General features: G+C 41.8%; 1 protein-coding gene across 2 annotated transcripts; it reads right to left on the bottom strand.

Annotated features, from left to right (window-relative positions):
- Positions 1-801: 801 nt before the first annotated feature.
- On the bottom strand, positions 802-10,710 carry RBBP4 (RB binding protein 4, chromatin remodeling factor). 2 transcript variants are annotated; one of them, XM_081870417.1, is made up of 12 exons: positions 10,430-10,710; positions 8,093-8,240; positions 7,284-7,429; positions 6,499-6,672; positions 5,706-5,821; positions 5,444-5,604; positions 5,158-5,284; positions 4,898-4,975; positions 3,225-3,301; positions 3,078-3,135; positions 2,354-2,464; positions 802-1,789 (listed from the first exon to the last, which is right to left on the bottom strand). In XM_081870417.1, exons 1-12 carry the CDS (start codon positions 10,443-10,445, stop codon positions 1,724-1,726), a joined length of 1,278 nt encoding a protein of 425 aa, XP_081726543.1. In that variant the 5' UTR covers positions 10,446-10,710; the 3' UTR covers positions 802-1,723. The 2 variants fall into 2 exon arrangements, with proteins under 2 accessions (XP_081726543.1, XP_081726542.1); XM_081870416.1 differs by lacking the exon at positions 10,430-10,710 and adding an exon at positions 10,134-10,289.
- Positions 10,711-11,381: the final 671 nt, after the last annotated feature.

The raw sequence follows: 11,381 nt of genomic DNA, 5'->3' as shown, positions 1-11,381 counted from the left end.
CAAGAACAGTTCTACACTTAGGATAAAAGGACCTGCAACATACACTAGTGGAGTGCTATTGACTGTTATGTGTAAAACCTGTACAAGGTAACAACCATGATGTGAACCACTGGGGCCAAAGTAACTGCATTACTTCCATTCTCCCACTGACACATCATCCAAGCCAAAGTACAAAGTTAGGCCTACAGTGTCGGGAGATTTGGGCACAAGCCTTCCTTCTGCATCTCAACAGTATCAGGTAGGTGGAAAAAAATGACAAGGTTACTGAATGCCTTCAAGCAAGAACTGCTGGGTGGGAATGAAAACTGAGAGGTTCTGACATCCAGCCCAGGGTGGAGGGTATTTCAGACAGAGTTCAGCTGGCAAAGGAAATCCAGTTTGAAACAAGAACCAGAGAGACCTGTAGGAATAAACTTTAAACTGGAAAGGAGTTACCTAAACATCTCCAGCCTCAAACTACTAAATGATACATACCCACCAGTGCTTTCCGGTGGCCAGCTTATTGTATTATTTTAGCAGATCATATCAAATTGGTTCTTTCAACAGGCAGCTCACCACTCTCAACCCTCCTCAAAACACAGGCAGCAGCAAGTTCTGCCATTTTACATCATACTCTCATTGCCAGTTGCAAAGTGATTTCCACGTATTTCAAGATTTCAACTTCATAATATATCATTCCGTTCTTTAGCGTAACTGTGCTTCATTAACAATTTAGAAGCCGCACAATTAAGCCGCCACTTTGGTTCCAGAAAACTTAAAAGTGTTGATTTTTTTAAAAAGAAAAGACAATCACATCCCACATAGAAAACCAAATTTATTTAATCTGAAGCACTTGTATGGTTCATGGAAAGTTAAATGGGCTGCTGGTGGAACAGTTCACCCTCACAGGAGATGTGCTGATACAAGGTGAAATATCATGTAATCATTCTTTATATCAGTCTTTATTACATATATCAGCTGAAAACAAACACTTTCATAACTTGGTGGTCCCCCCAGTTAAAAAAAAAACCACAGAAAGGAAAGATAATAGAACACAGTTCAAGAAACACACAAGAGGGCAAAGTAATGTGCAGTTATAGGTGACTACCATATTCATATCCACATCCTAAGTTGCCCCATCAGAAAAGGATAGAAGGACCAAAGTATTATGAAGAAAACTCAGGCATTATCTGGACAGACCGACTTACTCTAATCAAGGACAGCAGCTAGAAACAAAGTTAAGAATAGGTGACCCTGCACTGGATTTATCTGTATCTGAAACAAGACTAGAGCTAAAGCTCTAAACATATTCTTTTATCAGGAGGGACCAATAAAAATAAAATAGAGAGAAGCTTCTACTCTAAAATTCCCCTCAGTAGAAAACATTCAGATCTTACCAACGCTTGTACTGAAACAATTCAGGCATAGTTTATATTAAAATTTCTTGTAGCAGGCTGTGTACACCAGCTCTCAATCAATGAGTTTTTAGGTGAAAAATTGTCAACCAAGAAGCCACTGTGTGATGCTAGCTCAAGTCAGGTTCAACTTTCAACAGCAACAGTTCACTTTCTGAGTTAGAAGCAAGGCTGATGGATAATATCTACAGATGGGCTGTTGAATGCACAGTGCATGTGTTTGTCTCTCGCAAAACGGCACAGCTGACAATCTCAAGAAACTTAGGAGAACAGGGCAGGGAGAGGACAACAACAGGAAACAAACAGCAAGGATTGAAGGGGTCAAGTATCTAAGAGCCTTGCCCTTCTGGATCCACACTTCCTTCAGGATCTTCATCATTATATATGTTCTCTGCCTATACAGAGAGAGAGGAATGAAGAATTAGACAGAAGTATCAATCTGACAGTTAAGCAAATTCCTATTCTAAGGGCACAATCTAAACACTACAATGACAAACTTTACCCTAAGTAACTTCCAGCACATAGCAAATTCAATACCTTTGTCAGACACAAGGATTCAGTCATTATTCTGCCAAATATTTATTAAGAAGACAGACTTCCTTCTACAGTTTGAAATTACCATAAATTCCGGCGTATAAGACGACTTTTTAACCTCAAAAAAGAGGTTAAAAAATCAGGGGTTGTCTTATACGCCGGGTATCCGCCCCTGGCTGCTGGCTGGCTCGGGCGGCTGGCTCGGCTCCGCGCCGGGCGGCTTTCTCCTGGCACAGAGCTGCCCAGCGTGTTAGGCAACTGGGCTTATAAGATGAACCCCCAAATTGCAGCTGCCAATTTGGGGGGGTCGTCTAATACGCCCAGTCGCCTAATACGCCGGAATCTACGGTATATGCATCTTATGGGTGCTCTGTGCACACAGTTTTCGATTCACTTTCCCATCAAATAATCAACCAAGTACTTACCATTTGCCAGACTTGCATGATATTGTCTTCTGATACTGAACAAATTACCCAGGGTTCATTTGGATTCCAGGAGAAGTCAGATATCTTTGCAGTGTGACCACCATGAATAAACTAACATTGAGAATAAGACAGTTATTTAAGTACACAATTGCAATACAGAATACATATTTCAAGAACAGGGTTACAATTCTTATGTGTGAATCATATCATAGATACCCATAGTAGATTACCAACATAAAACCCCCAAATCTTCAATAAAGGCTGGAGTATCAGTAAGGCAAAATTTAAAATAAAAATCCAAACCTAGGTCTAAAATACAATGAAGTATTAACTCCACAATTGAGCTAATCCGTTTTTAATTCTATTTTCCCCCCTCCCTCTCTCAACTGCAGGGCTTAATTCATCCACAGCTGGGGGGAGGGGGTTTGAGATGGAAGAAGAGTCACAGAAAGTATCCTGGACTCAGAAAGCATCTCATTCACACATCAGCTGGGAGTGTCAGGAAGAAGCTGCCACTCAGGAAGCTGAAAAATAGTTCATGGAAGGAAGAGTACATGCAAAGCAGAATGAAACACCACATTAGGACTACTCAACTCTGATCAAGGATGGTATACACAAGTGCCAGCCTCTCACCAGCTGACCAAGCCCAAACAAAGACATAAAACCTCATTTTTTCTTGGGGAGTGGGGGGAGAATTGGCGGCAACACCAATACTCTCACTTACCAACAGCTCAGGTGGGCCATCCTCTGCATCTTCGGGAGACTGCTCTTCTCCAATTTTACTGAAAAAGAAGACAGTAATTAGACACACACAAAAAGCACTTCTGGTGAACTCAGCATTTCCACAACACTACACACATCTGAGGCTTACCTTAAATCCCAGACATTCAGTCTGCGATCGGTACCACTGGAAGCCAGAATGGTTTCATTATGTGGTGACCACTGAACCTGCATCAATTAGGATGAGATGGAACATTTTGCCTTAGTATCTATCACAGTTTTGATGCAATTTTTATTGTTCTTACACAGTATATCAAACAATAACTGTTCATTTATGCCAGCCAACCACTTTAATATCCCTATTTATTATTCTGCTCTTGAAAACTGCTCACAGTTAAAATATGCTACACAATTAGTTGAGCAGAGGAGGGATACCATCAATCACAATGACCAGAAAGCTAAACATGCTTTAATTATTTGAAAATGTTTAATCCGCTCTTTCATAAAATATAACAAGGTGGCCTACAACATATAAAATGCAATTAAATCAATCTATAAAACATAATTTAAAAACTCAGTAGATACTGGTTGGTTTAAAGAAAAATACAGTATCATATTGTGACGGTCTGTTTCGACAGCAGTTTTCAGAAAATGTCTGAAAGAAGGCAGGGATGGGTCCTGCTGAATATCTACAGGTAGGGAGTTTCACAGGGCAGGGCAAGGCCTGCCACATTTAAGGCTCAGTCCCTATTGGAAGCCAATGGAACCTCAAGGGCTTGGGGAATCTGCATACATGCAGCATCAGAGGATCTGAGGTGGAGAACAAAAGATCAGATAGTCCTTAAGGTACTCTGGGCCAAAGCTGTTTAGGGCTTTGTGAATTAACACAAGAATCTTGAACCTGGTCTGGCAGTAAATCAGCACCAGTGCACCTTTCTCAACAGCAGACTAACAGGCTGCCAGCATTCTGCTCCTTTGAGCAGTCTGTATTTGGAAACCAAATTATGGAGAGGCGTACCCCATTTATGTGTGTTCAATATGTACACGACTGTGCATACACGTCAAACCTGGAAGTGACCCGAAAAGCCACAAAAAGGGCAGAACAGTATGAGGAGTTTGCCGGCTTTTTCAATTGTGTTTCAAAGATACACGATTTCACTGACACAAGTGGTGCCTCAAAACACAACCCCCACGTAAATAGTGAGTTGCACGTACTTTAAATTCTAGAAGCACCACATAAAGCTAGTATATCATCAAACCACCCAAGTCTTTAAGATGTATCACCAGACCTATTAGTTATATTTTCCACCCCGGGAATAAGTGCAATGCATCAAATGGGATGCATTTAGGGAAATCAAAAAGTCTCCAAATGTCTTTATTAGTCATTACTTGCACTTTACTGATGCATACTTTATCACCAAAACAAATGAAGAAAATTAGTACTCTGAGTCATCAAATAAGTAACCTTGTCCTACACTTATTCTGGTATTCTAACCCTCTCTTTGTAACTGCCAATGTTTTTTTCTGTCAGCCAAGTCAGTCACTTAAGAAACATCAGAAACATGCTTTTTCCACAAGCAGAAACATGCTTTTTCCACAAAGCATGCTTTTTCCACAAGCATGCTTTTTCCACAAGCAGAAAAATCAACATATCTGCTGTAAGTTTTCTAACTGAACTAACACAGAGATGAGCAAACCTGTCAATAGTTGGTCTGAAACTTTAATAGTAAGGCCAATTCTGAGAAGGAAAAATCAAATACCCTTTTAAGAGCAGCCATGTTGTCAAATGATCAGAAAATGATGTCACATATTATGTGAGCTTACCTGGAATATTTCATCTTTGTGTGACTCAAAGGAGTGCAACTTCAGTTTCAGGTTTCGCAGATCCCATAATGCAACAGTCTGGCCAGGAAAACCAGAGCATAATTAATAAATAAGAATATTCCTTTATTGTACTGTACACAGCCCACAGCCCCACAGACTAGGACCATTCAACACAACACATACTCTTCTACAGTATAACAATCCCCTTAATTCTGCAACTATGGATTAGACAATGTTTTCTGCGAATTCTGGACAGACACCTTATCAGCTGATCCCGTGGCCAAGATGAACTCGCTATAAGGATTGAAAGACAGACAGTTCACTTCAGCAGTGTGAGCATCCACCGAATGGCTTGGCTTGGAAGTGTTGTTTGACCGGGTGTCCCAACTGTAAAAAACGAAATTTAAGATAAGAAACACCTTTGATGGACCAATTAACACACACTAATTGCAAGTGTAACTATTAATAAGAGCCTATCCCTCCAACTTTTAAAGAGAATTCAAGGAAAAATAATTCAATGTGAACAAAATATATAACTTTGCTTACATCATAAGTTTCTGATCATCAGCAACAGATCCAAAGAGAGATTCATGCAGCAAATGCCAGGAAACGTCTTCCACCACAGCTGTATGGCCTGTAAAGATAGTCTTCGCATCCACCACTTTCCCTTCCTTTGGAACAGCACTTATGTCCCACAAGCAAATGGTCTTAAAGAGATAAAATGGGAAAATACATTAACATAATAAACATTCATTTGGCAGATATGTACATTATGTATACCTGGACTAACTAAGCATACAATACTCACATGATCATCAGATGCACTAAGCAGATGACCACTAAGGTTTGGATTCCAAGACAAACCATAGCCTTCTTTTTGATGCCCACGAAGACGTAGATCTGGATTACACTCACCAGAAGGGTCTGCAAAGGAGATAGGGTTATTGCTTGTGTTATTCATGCAGTATTATAAAATAGCAAACAAAGATAAATTAAGCACTTAAAACATATGGTCAGATCTTCTCCTTGGCTTATAGTAGAAATGGCACCACAGGGGCTGCTTTAAAGCAGTCTTTAATAGTACTTTTAAAAGTCTCCAGCATCCTCTTCTTTCATTTAAAGGAGATTGGGGATGATTCAAAAAGCACTCTGGCGAAAGACTTCTTGGTTCTGCTTTCAAGTTTTTCAAACTATGCTTGTCCATCACAAATCTTAATAAATTATCTGAAAACATGACTCTTAAATTCTGTTCCAGCATGAAATCAGATTAGTATAGCCTCACTTGAAAGTGTCTTGCTTTCTGAGGCAGTTCTGAGACCAGCAACTGTGGTAAACAACTAAAGAGCAGTCTCTGTATCCTGAACACCATTAATTTTCCTGCTATACATTCCTAGCCTAGATTCAACCAACAAAACTAAATTAAATGGCAGTAAACAAAGCATACATTAATATACAACAAATGAGAAAAGAAGCAGCTTCCCACACTTTAAAAATAATCTCCTCAGTACAGTACTTAGAATCAACAAGGCCTGTCAATTTATTTTATCCCCAAAGTACATATATAAAAGGAGCAAGGTTCAGATATGACAACAGACAAATACCTGGTTTAGATGGATGCTTGGTATAATCAAAAACAAGTACATCACTGGATGGAGTCTTTGTGGCAATAATGCAAGGATTCTGGGGCATGTAGCGTGCTCTATTCACTTCTCCTTCATGGTTAATTTTTATTTCAATTTCAATTTTCCCACTAACAGAGCCAAATCCTCCAAACTCTGAAAATAAATAAGGCATTTTTATAATAGCTACATGTTTCAAGTCAATCATACTAGAAAATAAACCAATTAAAACCAAGAATCTATGCCATATGGACATTATGGAACTAAAAAAAGACATTTTTTGAATACAGTATGTCTTTGTTTACATTTGGAAAACAATATCCCAAAGTATCTTTAAGCAATATGATTTTAGAAAGCTTTATATATCAATCAAGATATATTTAAATCGGTACAACACTGCTGACATATCATATTAACACTCTGTAACGTGTTATATCGCCCATTAAGCAAAAAAGTTCAAGACAGCAGTAAGCCAACATATTGCTAATCAACCAGATGTTGAAACATAATTCCTGCAACAGCAAGACTTCAATTTCAGACAAGTACTTCATCTACTAAGTTGCACTGTTTAATGTATATCCAATTTTCTGGACATAAAATACATCCTGGAAACCAAAGTGTCACTGGGCCATTTATTGGTTTAGTTTTTTATCTTAGCCTAACACCAACAGTCCTCCCCAAGATCTGTGCCTTGTTAACCTAATAAGATAAAACATCTGGAAGATTCAGGAAGAAACCCACTCTTCTTTCCCATTTTGTTCTCTTACCTCCCTTCTCACTATCATAGTGTGAGGCATCAAACTGTGCATCATCATTAGGGAGCTGCACGCTGGCTATCACAAGGTGATTTTGTTCATCAGAGGTATGGGTCCCAAGAACTAGCCGGTGAATACTGAAGTCTTTGCCTTCAGGTCTACAATGCCATAAAAAAACAATGGAACAATGAGGTCAAAGGGCGTTTGTTTACTTGGACTGACTCCTCGTTAGGGTCACTGGCATGAATGTTAGGAACACCGATAGAGTCAATGTGAATTTCCCTTTCTACTACTACAGAAACTGTTACTAGAGTTGCTGGTTTTCCTTACCCAACAATATGAAACATTGCAAGCAGGAAAACAATGTAGCAAATGTTAAAATATTTATTGCCTTTCTGGGACACTCAAATTCAAAGCTAACATGCTGGCTGCATTCCATCATGCATCTGTTTATCAGTCAGAAATGCTCAACTTCTTTGCTCCTCCCTCTGCCACAACTAAACCAATACATCCAATTAACTATAGTTTCCAGCTTCAGAAGCCAATATACTAAACCGGGGTTTGAAGTTGATATAATATTATGGCTTGTTCCAAAGCTGTTAACCAGTTTCTTAGATTGAACAAGAAAAGAAGCTACAGTTATAAATTTCCTGATTTAATGTTGGTGTGCACAAACTGGCCCTTACTTAGTTTAACAAACTTGTTCATATACTAAAGAAATGCAGGCATAGTCCTATGGATGTTTACTCAAAAGTAAGCCTCTATGTTGCATAGGCCTATATCAACTAAATGAGTGTTTATGCTGCAGTCATGTGTGTTACCTGGTTACATCAGGAAGCCATTGAGCAGTCAAGCTGGGCCATTCCAAAGCATGGGTCATTACAAGATCATAGAGAAATGGAGTGTTCTTTTTCCATATTTTATATTCTTCATTGATCACTCGCTCCTCCACAGCATCATCAAAGGCAGCTGATAATTATAAGAAAAGAATGCATTAATGAATGCTGGTAAATAAACCTAAAAACCTTATGGGCACATACCATAGCTCTCCAGCAAAATATATTTAGAATTTAGGGTAGAGAGGAAGATATTCACATCTTCTGTACTCAGGAATTTATTCCATGCCCCAAACTGTGTCACCCTGATTAATCACTGAGGGAGCATAGCAGGCCAGCAAGATCACCCATGGCTGCAACCTTATGCTTACTTCCTTGGGAATACGTCCCATTAGGCACAAATGAACTTACTTCTACATAATCATGCACTGTTAAACATGGTATTGTTTTTCTATGCCAGCAGCAATCATTTTCACTAAGTAAGTCATGTTTGTCAGTTGCATCATAACATAGTTTACAAGTAAACTCATGCAATGCTGCATTCACTTTCCTTCAAACAGGATAGAAAAAAGCTTTCTCCTAAAGAGCATCAGAGCTACTATTCTACTGTGCTTTAGTTTTTTTCAAACTAACATCTGAACAGCAACAAGAAGTTAAATTCTATTGCAAAGCAGCAGTTATGTAAGACCTCAGATAGGAAATCTGTGATTCAAAATTAGGCAGGAATTCTCTAAGCAGCATTTATCAGCCCCCAACTTGTAATATGCAGCTAAGAGATAACTCCTACGATGTGGCTGTAAGGATTGCTGAACTGTAAGTTGTGCACCTCTTTCTGGCAACTCCTGCAGCCAAGTTGATGCCAAACATATTGCTCGGATTTCCTTTGGACCACATCAGCAAGGCCAGGACAGGGATCTTGACCTCTGGGCAGCCCAGGACCTCCATACACACTGCACAGGTTTGCACCCCTCAATGTTTGACTTCACCCCTGGAGACACACTCCATTGTGTCTCTAGAAAGACTGATGCCAACACATTGGGAACCACCTCCACACAAAGTTCATTTATAATATCATTAAGTCAATTAATGGCTTTAGACAAACTACTGTATTCTCAACCTCCCACCTGCAAGAGGAGCAAGATCTACTTTACAGGGCTTTTGTACTGACTACTTAGGTAACAAAACTGAGGCAATTTGAACACTGCTAAAACAAGGCTAAACAGAAAATAGAGGAGTGACCTCTGGACAATTTGCAGCAAGCACTTCTTACTCTCAAAATCTGAGCAATGACAAGAATGAAAAAGGTTCCCCTCACTAAATGGCACTATTAAACAAAAGAAGTTGGGGGCTGGGTAGGCAGTGGCTTGCTGAAGGACGCAAGCTTAACTTCTGTTACTGAAACGAATCCCTGGATTATGCATGTTCTTATTTAACTGTGCATTGTGCCTCTTTCCCCCTAGACACTAGCTTGAATCTGGCTTCAGGTGTATCTCAGAGTTCTAGTTTAAAAAACAAAAAATCAGCAACGTGGAAATCTGCTCACTTCCTTCTCTAAAGAAGAGCACTTCTTAAAAACAGAACAACCCATCTAGGCTGTTTGGAACACAAAAAAGAAGTGTGTAAATAAATGGCATCGTTCTCTTTCTTTTCTAGGGCTCTGTGCCTTTAAGACACACTCTCCCCCCCCCCTCTCGCCAACCTAATGTACCTCACAGGTTGCTGAGAATCTAAAGCGGGGGCGGGGGAAGTGGCGAGGGGAAGGAAGCCATGTACGCAGCCCTGGGCCCCGTGGAGAAAAAGGAACATTCTACACATGATGCTACATAACCACCACCCCAGAAGCAGAAATTTACGAGGCGGTGGAACCCCTCCCGCGCCCCAATTCTTCTCCTCCTCCTCCGCCTCGCGAGCGTCTCCCTCCCCGGCTGGAGAAGCGGCGCCAGCGGAACCGCCGCAGTTTGTTCGAGGCCCATGGGGGGGGGAGGGGGGTTGAGAGGCCGGCGAGCCGCCCTTGCGAAAAGCCCACCTGAGCCATCCTGCAGCCCTCCCCGCCTCATTACAAAGCAGCTCCACGCAAAGAACCCGAGAACCACGAAGGAGGCGAGGGAAGAGGAGGGGGCGGGAGGGAAGGTGCCAGGAAAGGAGGGAGGAGCGCCCCATTGGGCGGCTCCCACGGAAAGGGGGCAGGGCCGGGGAAGCAGGCGCGGGGATTGGACGAGGCGCTTTTCTGCCAGGGCCCGCGCAGAGGCCGGAAAGGGAGGGGGAAGGGGGGGAGTGAGGCCTAGTCGAGTCTCCCGCCTCAGCAGCGCCCGCTCCGCTCACCTTCTTTATCCGCCATGATTCCGACTCTCTTCGGGAGCGCCGGCGACGTCGCGGCCTTCCTAGTTTACCTCAGGACTCAGCCCGCCCTTCACTAGGCGCCTCGTGCTACCCGCGCTGGGCTGCTGAGCGCTCCTCTATTGTTTCCTGAGTCGTCGTAGTTCTCCTCCTTTCCCCCCCTTCACAATTCACTTCAGAACGGCAGTGGCGCGCGAGACGGGTTCGCGCCAACTCTGTCCAATCGCAGACCCAGCCGCCGCGATCTTCTCGGCGAATCACGACGGCGGGAATGGGGGAGGAGGGGCGGGGCTGAGTGGGCGTGCTCGCTGAGGGAAGGATGGCGCACGCGCTCTCTCCACCCCTCCCTTCTCCCGTTTCGTCGTTGCGGAAGAAGGGCAGTGGCTTGCCGAAGCTTCCGTAGGGGCCGCCATTTTGTTTTTGGTTAGGCGGCCTGAGAGTTGCTAGGCCGCTCTTGCGAAACGGGTGGTTGTACGAATCTATTGGAGAAGCAAACATTGCCTTTTGGGCTGAGATTAAGGAAATGTGATAGCTGAAAAAATCTACTGAATGTTATTGGCTTTTGAGGTAAATGTGGCTGCTTCCGCACTCCCACCTGTAAAATGGGAGTAACAATCAAAATAATAATAATACATTTTTATTTGTATCCCGCCCTCCCCGGCCAAGGCTGGGCTCAAAGCGGCTAACATCATAAAATGCCCAACTTCACAAGTGCTTTGGCACATAGAAACAAAATAAATGTTGTCAGGTGCTTTGTGTATTTATCCCTGCCCTTTATATGCCAACACAAAAGCAAAGTGGTCTAATTGTATTTGTTACATTATATATAATTGGGTGTGAGTAAACACTTATATACACATCATCCAGGGAGTAAGGCCCATTGCATACTGTGGGGCTTGTTATAATCACATTAAAACAGAGGAAATACTTCCAATAT

The sequence above is a fragment of the Podarcis erhardii genome, assembly GCF_964252035.2.
Source record: "Podarcis erhardii genome assembly, chromosome: 7".
Taxonomy (NCBI): Eukaryota; Metazoa; Chordata; class Lepidosauria; order Squamata; family Lacertidae; genus Podarcis; species Podarcis erhardii.
This window is presented reverse-complemented; position numbering and strand designations above follow the sequence as displayed.

Coding starts and splice junctions, on each gene's coding strand:
- RBBP4 (XM_081870416.1), bottom strand. CDS start 10,164: ATGAGGCGGGGAGGGCTGCAGGATGGCTCAG. Junction 3,302..4,897: donor ACAAAGATGAAATATTCCAG/GTAAGCTCACAT, acceptor TAATTGATGCAG/GTTCAGTGGTCACCACATAA. Junction 2,465..3,077: donor ATGGCCCACCTGAGCTGTTG/GTAAGTGAGAGT, acceptor TCTCAATGTTAG/TTTATTCATGGTGGTCACAC.